Here is a 13,147-nt window from a genome sequence, read left to right on the forward strand (position 1 = left end):
ATTGGGAATGGTGTGGCATGCTTTTGTAATCCTAGCACTCAGAGATGGAGGCAGAAGGGTCAGAAGTTCAGTCATCCTCAGCTACATAGAGTTCAAGGTTAGCCTGAAAAAACAAGACACTCTATCTCAAAACAACAACCAAAAATACCCAAACAAACAAAAGAAGGGAAAACAAACAGTGGCCTGGTATATGTCTAGTATTTTAGCCGCAAGAACACTTTTTTTTTCTTTTTCCTAACAGTATAAGGACATACAAGAATCACCCCAACATGTACTTGATGTAGAATTCATCTATTGATGTGTAGGCCCTGTAAGAAACTTTAATTAAACACAGTAGCAGGTTTCCACATCTGGCTACATTGTTTGCTCTCTGTTTTGGAAAATAGCCATCTTCATGTCAAATCTGAATGGGCAGAAATTGCAGTTTGAGGGCAGTTTTTTCTCTCTGTGCATGGTCACTGAATCCTTGGTTAATGGGTTAATCCTTGCAAACCACCATTGTGTGCAGCTCTCGTAGGCACTGTGATGCTCAAGCCTTTATTTAAAATTCATCTAGTAATTGCCGAATGGCTTGAGGATCTATTTCACAGTATATGGTATTAAAATACCTTATGCTTCACAATCCTTTAATTGTCCTGCTTTAGTTTCTTGTGGAATTGTCTGCCCTCCTTTTAGAAGACCTCCAGCCATATCAGAGTTGGGGTTTCTTTGAAATAGAAACCCTGCTTTGTTCCTTACTCCTGTTACCTCTTATGCATTCCTCTAGCCACAGATTTCAAGAAGAAACTATTGATTGATTTTAGCTGGTAATTTGGGAAGGACATATTTAATAGGAAGTTGGGAGGTCTCTTTTAAATGAATACTAGACTCAGGGTAATAAAAATGTATGTTGACATAATACTGGCTCTGTAATTGCTCGGATGCTGTCTAATTAGTACACTTTCCTAACCATATTGATTTTTTCAAACACCACATTTTAAAGCATTACAGTGTACTTATAGGTCAACTCTAATTTCACAAATGCACTTAACAGCTGGATGGAGAGTTAACAAAGCTTCTAGGTCTTGGCCTTGTTTGCATATTGATGTTCCCACAGAGACTGTGCCTTCCAACCAGTGACTGCAGCTGTTTGGATTATATGTGGCAAATATAGGCATATCAAATGAACCACCGATTAAATTACTATTCACGTTGATAATGAGAATAAACGTTGGATGATAAAGCCCATTGCATAACTGCCTTCACAGGCATTATGCATCAAGACAGATGCATCAAATTTCATATTGCACTGCTTCATCCCTATTATATTTTTAATGAACTGGCCTCTCTAAAATGCATGGCACATGCATACATCTGTCTTACCTGCCTGAGTAAATTGCAAATGATTTTAAAGAATTGATTTGGGGAAAGGATGTAAATCAGCTGTTAAAAAAATAGGCTGGATTTGTTTTGTCTAAAACATTCAAATCCTAAGAACCTGTGGTAACTTCTTTCCTCATTGCTGAATATACACTACAGGAATAATGTTCCTGTACCTATCAGCTATTTTAAGAAGTAGAAATTATCCATACATTTAATATCTCCTACAAATGCCAACCCCTGCCCAATCCCTTGGTAATCATTGCAGTGTTAGGACCATGAATGTGGCACTCTGGTTCTCATGTATTTCTTTATCTGTGTAGTTATCTGTAGTTATCCCTAACTGGTGGAAAGTATTAATTTTTTATCTTTTATAATACTTCTTCTCCAGTTAGCTTTCTTTTCTAGAAATACTGTGCACATACTGGTGTATGCTAGAACATCACAGTACACAGAGATGCAGGGCATCACAACTCCACATTCAAGCACGTAAGGGACACTGTCTGAGAGGCAGCTCTGCTGATGACCTCTCCCCATCTGAGCACTCTCCCAGGGTTGGAGCTGTGCAGAGTTTTTAGATTGGGGAGGGCTCTTTTCTTCTTTTAATTAAACATCTGGGGGTGGACTGGAGAGCTGGCTAAGCCATTAAGAGCACCAGCCACCCTTCCAGAGGAAGATCCAAATGCATAGGTTCCCTCACAGGCACACAGGCAAAACATTCATACATGTAAGTAATTTTAATTTTTTATACTTCCATGGATTTATATAAGAAATTTAGTCATTTTAACCTCCCATTCCACTTTCTCATGTCCCTCCCTCTCCCACTGAACCCTTCTTCCCAACAAGATGGGGAAGAAATTCTTACAGTTGCTGTTGAATAGAGGAGTGCTTGCTTAGGAGCTTGTCTCCTTTATAGCAACAGATTGAGGTTGAGGTGTTCCAGTATATTGAATTATGAATCAGAATAAGACAACAGTAAGAGACAGGGTAGATGAACAGTCATGACCTCTGTGAGTGCTGTTTGCATGTAAGGCTTGAATCTATGCAGAACCCTGGGCAGGAGTAATTTCATAGTAGTGTGGTACCAAGGTCAAATTAGAAATTTGTTGTGAGAGTCTTCTATTTTTGAAATAGCTATCTACTATGCAGTCCTAGTAAAAGTCCAAAAAGGATCAGCGAGATGGCTGAGTGAATAAAGGTGCTTGCTGCCCATTGACCTGAGGACCATCTCTGGACCCACATAGTGGAAAGAGAGAGCCTACTCCTCCAAGTCCAAACAATAAGAAGTTAAATCTTTGGACATGAGGACTGTAGAAATGTACCCCAGAAGATTAGACACCTGTGTAACCTGAGCTGTGTTCACAATAGAGAGCACTGCACCCCGACACTGCTGGTGTGCTGCTCTCCCCCAGGTGGCCCCGGCTCTAGTTGCTGTCACGAAAGCCAGTTCATGAGCTTCGCTGAATGAAACCATGCATGGGTCACTTTGTTGTTCTGAGATTTGTCCACGTGACAGGCAGCGGAGCCTCCTCTTGGCCTTGCCCATTCTTGCATTGTGTAGCGTGGCCTATTGAATGGGCTTTCCATGCCTCCTCATCCACAGTTCCTGGGCTCTTGTTTGTTTCCAGATTGCTGCCTTGACCATTCTTCTGCACGTCTCTGGGGGACATGCACGTTTGTTCTCTTGGGTGTGCATTTAGGAGTGAAGTTGTCAGATACTGGACGGAGTAGGTAATGGTTTAGTTCCATCAGTACTGCCGGTTTCCCCGGTACTAGCACAAGTCATACATTCTCACTAGCTCCCTCCACTTCCTCCATATCCTCACCAGTCTGTTGACTAGCTGTGGAGCTGTGGCTCTTCCATTTGGGACACACAGTGGCTTCTTAATTTCTCTTTGAGTAATATTGGAAAGCTTTCCATTTGTTATTGTACATTAGATGGCCTCTTTTTTTTTTTTTTCAAGACAGGGTTTCTCTGTTGTAACAGCTCTGTCTGTCCTGGAGACGTCTGTAGACCAGACAGGCCTCACACTCACAGATCCACCGGCCTCTGCCTCTCCAGTGCTGGGATCAGAGGCGTGCACCACCGCCCGGCATGTAATTGGCTTTTATGTGTCATATATACCAGTGTTAGTTTCCACAGGGTACTGCAGAGATTTCAGCCCGGACTGGATTGGCCTTTTCACTCTCCTATTAATATGAGAGCACAAAGTTCTTAATTTTGATGGGGCCCAGTTTGTCACTATTTTCTTTTGTTCTGCTTAATAAATCTTGATACCCTGAGGACATGGAGATACTATGTTTTCTTCTGTAAGCTGGTGTTTTGCTGTTAACAAGTACGTACAGGATCTTTTTGAGTCTTTCATATGAGGTAAGAATGCATGATTGAGTGAGGCCTGAGACAGGCTCTTCCTGCCTAGCCCAGTCTGGCATTGAACTTGTCATCTCCTGCTTAGCCTCCCAAGAGCTGGGTTATGGGTGTGCATTTCAATGCCTGGTGAAGGAGTAGTTTCTTAATACATACTCACTTGTTCAGAAAACATTATTATAGAGAGAGACCTGCTCTTTCCCCTACCGAATGACTTGACATAAACCGAACGACCATGTGTGTTGCTTGTTTCTAGACTCTCCCTCTCTACGGTACCATGACTACCATACGATTACCTTGGCTATGCTTCATCCTTTGTACTTCCATATAAATTTTAGGAGCTCCCCGGCATTCACTGATGCTTTATTAAATATATGGATTTGCATCTAAATGATAATATATCTTCCAGCCTATAAAAATAAAATGTATTTTCATTTATTTGGAGTTTTGTTCAGAACCACTTTGTGAGAGGTACGACAGTGAGGAGTACCACTAAAGGGCGTTTTGGAGATATATTCCAGTGAGGGAGACAAACCAAACACAGATGGATAGAACTACTGTGGCAAGTCAAGAGGGGCCCATTTACTCCAAGGAGATGGAAATGTTCTCTTTCATGCCTAACACCTACGCCCAGAACTGTCAGATGGCAGGAGAAAGCCCAGTGGACAGTATGGTACCATTTGGGTGGACGGACATTGAGTCTGCGAAGCAGGACAGAATTTGAGAGTTTCCCTAGGAAGTGAGAGCAGACGGTGTCTGAACGGTTAGGAAGGTGGCTGGAGATGCACTGGGTGGGTGGGAGAAGACCTGGCCGCTATGTGAGCTGCATTCCTTATCGCCTGCAGTGAGGACTTAGGAAAGGTCTTAGGGAGGAGGGAACATGCTCAGACTCCCACTGTTGGCCTGTGCAGTAGACTGGAATACTAGGAAGAGCAGATGCAGGAGATCTGCTGGGAGGCTGCTGTGTCCAGTTCAGGGGAAAGAAGAGGGTTAAAAGAAGTTGGTAGTTCTAAAGACAGAGATAGTGGGAAATCCAGGTAAACCTGGGGTCCTGGCTTGAGTCACTGGTGGGAAAAGCAGGCAGGGAGGTTTTGAGGGGCTAGGGTGAGGGAGATTGGCTCGTTAGATGTTTAGAGGTATCTGACAGAGACTCAAGCTGTAGCCCATCTTCAGTGGAAATGCTGACAGACGGATCCTGTCCTCAGTGAAGTTACTTGAAAAGATGGTGTCGTGTATCTAAGAGAGTTGCAGGTTCTGACCCTGGCTCTAGTTCTCTGTGGAACAAGAGACAGTGGACTTGGTGTGTGAGGAGACACCTCTAAGATGCTCTGCAGCGTTGAGTTGTAGTACCTGTACCCATCTGCTTCTGGGCACCTTGTCTCTTACTATGCCGCCTTGAGTTTTCTGTGTGGCTCTCTTCTCCAGCCGGGATTTTTTCACTTCTTTTCTTTGCTGAATTTTACTGGCAGAGGCTTTGCTCTCAGGCCTTCTTGTCTTTCCCCCTCATTTCTTATGCCACAGTAGGCTTAAGTTAAAAAGTTTCCTTTCCTGCCAACATGTTCCTTCTAGTAACAGAAATAGAAAGCCACCCACTGTTGCCCTCAGCAGGAGCACTCGAGGTAGAGAAGTAGCTGCTTTTACTACACTTACCATTTTCCTGGACAGGCTGCCCTTGAACTTGCAATCTTTCTGCCTCTGCCTCCACAGAGGGAATTCTGAGAATACAGGCATATGCTACTGTGCCTGGCTCTATTTTCATATTTTCTGAAAAATATTTCACCACAAAAGACCTTTAAACCTGTGCCTAGAAAACATTTACTTAAATGTGCTTCAACCGTTCCAAGATCCAGAGAGGCTCATGCTCAGCAGAGAACAAGAGCCGCCTTCCCAGCCACTCCAGAGCTAGCTCGGACTTAGAGAGATGTAGAGGAACCCACAGGTTCCGCCCTTCCAGGGAAGACACTCCAAATTAAGTACACACATCAATCAAGATGGTAATTCTCATCCCCAGTTAATATATAATAAAATATTAACCAAGCTAAATCAAGTGAGTTTTTAGTTTAGCTATATAAGTGGAAAGCAATTTTGAGGTCTGTTGCATAAAGAATTTCAGTTCCGTGGTGCAGAAGCAGTGAGGTTAGGAGGCGGGGCTAGGTGAGTCATTGCTATCACTGTGGTTCTTTAAGTCCATCAGAGGGGCCGTGCAGGCTCTGTCCTGCAGGGACTGTGAGCAATCTGTAGTAACTAACAGTAAACCTCTGTAATAGTCCGGCATTGGTTTTTACTTAATAAAATATTTAATCATAAAGGTCTGAATTCTGCATCTCCCACAGGAAGTTATTTCTGTACCCACTGACAAGAATAATTTAGCAGTTTCATAGCTGAGCGCTTAATTACTCATAATTGTGAGGGATAAGATGTGATGAATTCTTCCTCCATGGACATACTAAATATTTTAACTAAGTAGATGACTTAAAGTAAATTAAGCTAGTGAGGTCATTTATTTCATGGTTAAATCAGATTAAGTAATAATATCATGTCTCACATCCCGTTAGACAGTAATCCAAACGTGACTGCCTCCTGTGTGACTAAAGCTGTTGTGGGGACAGGTGGCAGTTTGAGGGATAGGCATTAAGTTGTGGAGGTTGCAGGGTCTTTGCCCCAGTCACTAGCTCCCTAGTTATTTGTAGAGTTTGTTTCTTACACTGCTGGGAGTCTTGGCACCTTCCGTCCAGTCAAGGAGTATGGTTTGTCCTGTGGTAGACTTGGTGGTAGGCCGTCCTTCAAACCTTGGCGGTGAGCTTTGGGGTGACGGCCTGATTGCAGTGTTGAGGGCAGTCGGAAGGCTGCGTGAGGAAACCAGAATGTTCTATGTTAAACTTCCAGAGGAAAAAGAAACTTACGTTCTGAAGTAGAGGAGACAAAATTGCAAGTACTTGGTACGTGCGCCCCTCCATCACGGCAGCAACAACCCTGTGGAGGCTTCAGAGGCTCTGGAGCCTCCTGCTTCCCATTAGGGAGGGAACAACTCGTCTCATTAAGTTAAGCTTCTTCCCTCCAGTGCCTTATTTAGCTTTAGTTCTCTTAATTCTCCTTCCCTGGTGATTTGGGTAAAGTGTGTAAAATCACTAAAGGTAAAAGGTTGAAGCAATCCCAAATTTAATAATCTATCACCTTTCTTTAGTGTATCTGTGTGCAATTCCCAGCAGTTCTTTGTGAATTCATTAGAAGACAGCGAGTCATTAAAAGTTAATATGAAACTATTTGTTTCTGTGACTGTGAATAAAACCACTTTGTAAGTCTGACATTGTTCCCACCCAAGAAAGACTTGCTTTGAGTCTGTCTCCATTTCCTCCTCCTCTCTAGGTTGCTCCTGGATGGAGCCCCTCTGATAGCTGTCCACAAGGCCAGGTATTTCAAGAGGAAAGATGGCTTAGCCCTGGGACCAGGACCGTTCGTGACAGCCTTAGAGTATGCCACAGACACGACAGCCATAGTAGTGGGGAAACCGGAGAAGACATTCTTCCTAGAGGCTCTGAGGGGCACTGGCTGTGCACCGGAGGAGGCCGTCATGATAGGAGATGTAAGTAGAGGAGCCCAAGGGATGTCCTGAGTTGTCTGCCATGTGAGGAGATACAGCTTCGAATCCCTGCTTCCTGGAGCAGCTTTCCTGTAGATGTGCAGTGGTATTCCTGTAGAAATAGAGATGTTGTGTCTAACATGTCTCCATAGCGACTGAATGTATATATGAAAAGCCATTTATACTCCGGTCAGCTAAATTCTTTATGTATCCTGCTAAAGAAAACTCCAATACAGATCTCAATTTTTTTTAAATGTAGCTTATGCAGAAAACAACCTATACCAGAAGAATTCTACCGTTGTTGTCTTTTTGGCATATACTTATGGAATTACCGAATCAACGTATCTATTAGAGAGGGATACTGGCCACTCTAGCTCTTTGAGTAGTGGGGCGGAGCCTGGAATGAGTAGCAGCTGTGGTGATGTGCACCTTGCTTTTGGCCTCACAAATTGAAAGATATAATTTGCTATGTGTGCTGTGTACAGTAAGTTGGTATGAATGGTTTGTTGTAGCTGTAAATGACAGCATGCCAGGCTGGAAGCAGCCACTAAGATTGTCTGGCCTAACCCTTGTTTTCCACATCAGAAAACTGAAACCTAGAGAGGTGGGTCTCCTCTGGAGCACAGCTGGATGGAGACCTCTGGGGCTGGACTCCCTCCTAGTTTCTTAGTCCTTGGTGGTGAAAGTGTCGCCATGGCTTCTTTCCCAAGAGTGTTTACACAGAGTTCCTTAACCCTTTATACACATGTTCTTTTCTTGCATTTTAAGAAAGAAAAGCAGGCTGGTTTGAATAGATATGGTCCCCATAGACTCATTTGTTTGAATGCTTGGCCACAGTGAGTGGCACTGTTAGGAGGTGTGGCCTTGTTGGAGGAAGTGTGTCACTGTGGAGGCGGGCTTTGAGGTCTCCTGTGCTCAAGCCACGCCCAGTGGGACAGTTGCTTCTGCTGCCTGCAGATCAAGATGTAGAACTCTCAGCTCCTCCTCCAGTACTGTATCTGCCTGCACGCCACTGTGAAGATAATGGACTAAACCTCTGAACTGTAAGCCAGCCCCAGTCAAACGTTTTCCTTTATAAGAGTTGCCATGGTCATGGTGGCTCTTCACAGCAATGGAAACCCTAACCAAGACTCGGGGAATTTGAGGTGGTCAGTGCAGCCCATCAGTCATTGCTGGAGTTGGTTGGCGAGCTGAGTGAAGACCATGGACTGAATGTCTTTATGTTTTCCAGGACTGCAGGGATGATGTTGGTGGGGCTCAGAACACTGGCATGCTGGGCATCTTGGTCAAAACTGGTATGTATCTCCTACCTCTGCCTTTTCAAAGAGGAAGATGGAGTGGGGCCTGATGGCACACCTTTAACCCCAGCACTGGGAGGCTGAGAGTGGAGGATTACAGTGAGTTTGGGGCCAGTCTGGCCTATGTAGCAAGTTCCAGGCCAGTCAGGAAAGCCTGTCTCCCAGGAACCAGGATAGTAGAGGTCACAGTTGCAAGAAGAGCCTGGGCAGGGGGGCCAGAGCTCTTCGGCACTTCGGTTCTCTTTCTGCCGTAACTAAAAGGAGCTGAGTCTAGGATTCCAGGGAAACGGCAGCGAGGAAGCGGTGCTGCGCAAAGGCAGGGCAGGCTGGAGATCCACACAGTTGTAGGATTTCCTAGACACGTGACTCACGTCAGAGTAAGCAGGAGGCCTGCGTCCTGGGGCTCTGAAATAACTCCTGTATTGTGTGGCTGGACAAAGAGGAAGCTGATCTCCAGGAACAGACCTGCTAGATGCTTTTATCCTGTCTGTTCATTGTGCACTTTTTAAAAGAAATGCAGAAAACATTTTTCTTGTCTCTTAACTTGTTCTGTTTTGGTGATCAAAAGTTTAGGGGCCTGGGAATACAGTTCAGTGGTAGGATGCTTGACTGCCCAAGGCCCTGGGTTTGAACTTGAGCACCATAGAAAAACAAGAGTTTGCAAACTATTTCCACTAAAATTAGTTCCCTTCCCACAGTCTCTCAAGTTTAGGAGAAGGAAATGCCTCCTGTGGCAGGCTCTGCTAATCCAGTCTTTGGACAGTGGCTGATTGCCCTGTGTCCTGGCCTCAGCTCTGTGCTGACTGCCTGGCTGGATCAAGCAAGCATGAAAACATGAAGTCACAGAAGAGTTATTCCAGGACCGTGACCACAAAAGGGTGATCTCTTAAGAGCTGCTTTGAGTTTAGCAACAAAGCCAAAGTGTAGATGCCTTGAGCATGTGAGGGCCAGTGAAGTTATGTTCAGTAAAATAGAGCCGCCAACAAGGCGCTGTGTGCAGTGTGAAAATGCTCGAGCTCATGTGGGGGCTGTTTGGAGCCTTGCAAACGGTAAACGCCATCACTTCCGAATGACCACAGCATCTCTTCAGATTTCTCCATCATCTCCTACCCAGGAGCATTACAGCCCTGTGATGTAAGCAACAAGGAAGCAGAGGAGAAGTCAAGAAAAACAGCCCCATCCACCCTCCCCGTGTTCCGTTCTCACTCTCCTACCTTTGAGGGAACCCAAGGATAACTATTTTCCTTTTGGCTTTTGAATGTCCATGAATGTTTCCCCCTTTCAGCTCATACAACTAAGGATTTATAGCAGCCACCAAAACTGGATCGGTGCAGTACTGTGAATGGCCATCTGCCCTGGCTGAGCTCGCCTACTCTGCTTTCTTTGTGTCCAGCTGTCATGGTCAGCAGCCTTCTCAGCTGCATCAGATCAGTCCTAAAGCAGCCAGCATCTGAAACATGCAGTCAGTAAAGCAACTATGGCCCTCAAGAGAACAGGCCGTTTGTACTGTTGATCATGGGAAAACGAAGAGGAAGCCCATCATTCTAAACCTCGAGAACAGTTTAGTGGACAAGCACTAGCTGTCCCGGAATTTAAGATTACTCTGAACACCTGAATTCATATTCAGTAAGAAGCACTTTTCGTGGACTGTCTTGAGCAGTTTTGCCTCTTAGTGGTAGCATATGGTCAGTGGTCAGTTTTGTATGCTCAGCTGTTGATAAAAAAAAAAGACTCCTTTCTGTCCAGCATGTGAAATACTGATCGAGAGGACAGTGAGAGGACTCTTTACCGAAGAGCGTCAGTCAGCATGGCTTCTTTACTTTCCCTCTCCTCGTTCTTTATTGACCCCGGAAGGCACTGCTGCTGCGGGAAGTGGGCAGATGTCACACTGTCTCGTTCATTCAGCCAACATTACTGAGCACCTGCTTTGTGCCAGACACCATGACGTGGGCAACAACTAGACCCGCACCTAAGCCGCTGCGTCATTTGAGCCTAGCAGAAGCACTCCAGAATGCCATGGCTTAGACACCAACTTGTCCCTTAGAGCACTGGCTCCAGAAAGTGGGTGGCGGCACGGCCGCAGTCGGGCACTGACATGCCAGGCAGGAACTCTGCCGGCAAGTTTGCTCGCAGCAGTGGCCTGCCGTGTGGACTAGTTAGTGCCTTGAGGGTGTGAGGGCCGGTGACGCACGCGGTCATCACCTTTAGACCTCTGATGCCGAGTCCTTCGCTGGAAGAACTCCTGTAGGACGGAACAAGAACCATCTTCTGAAAGAAGAAGTCTGTTTTGTGAGGGAAGCTAAATTCAGGCGGAGAAACCCTGATACAGCTGAAGGGTAAATAGAGGTCATAGAAAAGAAGACAGTGAAAGAAAGCGAAATGCACCGCAGTCATGCAGGCCACAGGCCAGTGCCGCCTCCCTCTTGGAGGGTGGAGCCAGCCGAGCTGCCTTTTTTCTCCTCCTCCCTCCCCACCTCTCTTCTCTCCTGTCCATTTTTTAAAGGCATGTTTAGAGAATGCTTACCCTGTGGCCATCATGATGTTAGGGGCTAGGAATCCTTCAGGGAGCAGAGCAGAGCAGACATAATCCCTGCTCCCAGGAAACTTAGAGTCTCCACAGCTGTGAGTCATTAAACAAGTGGGTAGCCACAAATCAGAAACAACTGGATGCTAGGAGGGAAGGGAAGGGGAGGGAAGGGACCTTGCGGCCTCCTTTACTTATGGAAAACCTCCCTCACGCCCCCTGCATGGACTGGTTCCCCTTTGGACTGACAGGTGTGCCAGGCCCATGAATTCCAGGGTCACAGTTAGGCAGCAGGCCTGCACTTGGCACCTGGTGTATGGCTAGTCTCCTGCTTTAAAAAGCATTGATGTGTTAGATCACCAGCCCATCTTTAGGACAAAGGCTGGGGAGAACATGATTCTGTGATTTGAAGGAAGCCTTACCTGTGAGGTGACCCCATACCTAGAACTATCCATTGTAAAAGATCAGAGGGCTTAGGATTTGATGAGTGTGACGGTTCTCTGAATTGTCCCCTTATGTCCTAAAGCCTCAAGGGAAGGTGCTTTTGGGGGAGATAGAGCCGTTGATTCTCTGGTGATTGCGGGGTGCTCCTGGGTGTGTTGAACTTGGTGTTCTGGCTGTAGCTCTTGTTCACTGGCTTTGCCTTCATTTCAGGGAAATACCGAGCTGCAGATGAAGACAAAATTAATCCACCTCCCTACTTAACTTGCGAGAGCTTCCCTCATGCTGTGGACCACATTCTGCAGCATCTCCTGTGAACCCACATGTGACGAGAGGCTGCTTGATCCACAGTGTCCATTGTCTAGACTGGATGGATCCCTTTCTAACCCAGTGGCCTCAGTAGACAGCGCCATCCAGTGATGATCCTGTTGAACCTTCTTTCATTGCACATTAATTAGAAAGAGGGGTATTGAATTGCAGTCAGCCCTAAGCCTTGCTAATCTCTTTTGTTTTGTAAAAGAAGATGAGACCTGAAGAAAGGGAGAGCCGAGATTTTGTGCCATTCCTGTTAAAATATTCATCAGGTTCACTGGGCTGGGAAGAGAAGCTCCTTGGGGAGTAGAGAAGCAGAAGTTCTCACTTCTCTTTGCTGGAAATGAGAGGGGATTGTCTGTGAGTACAGCTGAATCATACAGGGATGCACGGACGGTGCATTAGGCTGTCATGGAGATGCAGAGTTCACTGTGAAACCCAGCAGAAGAGCCAGGCCGAGTGCAAGGCAGAAGCAGCGGCAGAAGCAGCGTGGCAGGTCCTTCTGCTGAGATCCAGTGACGCTGCTTTAACAGATGTGGAAAGCCAAATCTTCCACTGCACTCCCAGCACAGATGACTTCTTTTTCTCTTCATTAGCCAGAGATGACTAATTTAAATTTAGAACCCGAATTTAATTTAAAATAATATTTCCATTAATAACCTATTCATTGCAGATACCTATTATCCTGTGTAACAGTTGTTTTGGAAATTTTATGTAAAATTAAAACTATCAGTATTTTACAGATGTTTTAATTAGACATTGTTATTAACAGGAACAGTGCAGAAACTGAAATCAAGCCTTTAATGTCTTATAGACCGTGCATTTTTGAAGTTAGTGTCCACTGGGGACCTATTAACTGTACATTTGCAAGATTTCATTATTTTTGCCTCGGGCACTGTGGGAGAAATCTTTTAGGAACTATTGGGACAGATTCAAACTTTTATGTACTTCTTACTACAGTTGTAAAATGAGATCTCGTCTCGGCGCCTGGATTATTCTTCTCGTGTTAAACCCACCCAAATGAAGGAGACTAAGTAGGTAATGATTTTCCTGGTGCATTTGCATGCTGTGCTAATCCGAGGCCGTGGCAATTGTTTTACAGGACTCTTGGGCATTGAATTATTAGGATGTAATTGTGTATCATTGCCGTGCTCACCTTATTGAGGCACACACTAATGTTAATGAGCTTCAGCATTGATGCTTGTTTAGAGATCAACTCTGTCTTGGATGGAAAGGAACAAAGCTAAATAAATGTACTTTAGTAA

General features: G+C 45.2%; 1 protein-coding gene across 5 annotated transcripts in view; it reads left to right on the forward strand.

The window, feature by feature from the left end:
• Hdhd2 (haloacid dehalogenase like hydrolase domain containing 2) overlaps positions 1-13,147 on the forward strand; it is a 28,933-nt gene extending 15,786 nt beyond the window's left edge. For all 5 annotated transcript variants that reach the window (XM_006973842.4, XM_076555529.1, XM_076555530.1 and 2 more), the window contains exons 5-7: positions 7,094-7,310; positions 8,539-8,602; positions 11,784-13,147. In XM_006973842.4, the coding sequence (XP_006973904.2) occupies positions 7,094-7,310; positions 8,539-8,602; positions 11,784-11,887 (385 nt within the window). In that variant the 3' untranslated portion in view covers positions 11,888-13,147. The remainder of the gene's footprint in view (positions 1-7,093; positions 7,311-8,538; positions 8,603-11,783) is intronic.

The sequence above is a fragment of the Peromyscus maniculatus genome, chromosome 19, assembly GCF_049852395.1.
Source record: "Peromyscus maniculatus bairdii isolate BWxNUB_F1_BW_parent chromosome 19, HU_Pman_BW_mat_3.1, whole genome shotgun sequence".
NCBI lineage: Eukaryota > Metazoa > Chordata > Mammalia > Rodentia > Cricetidae > Peromyscus > Peromyscus maniculatus.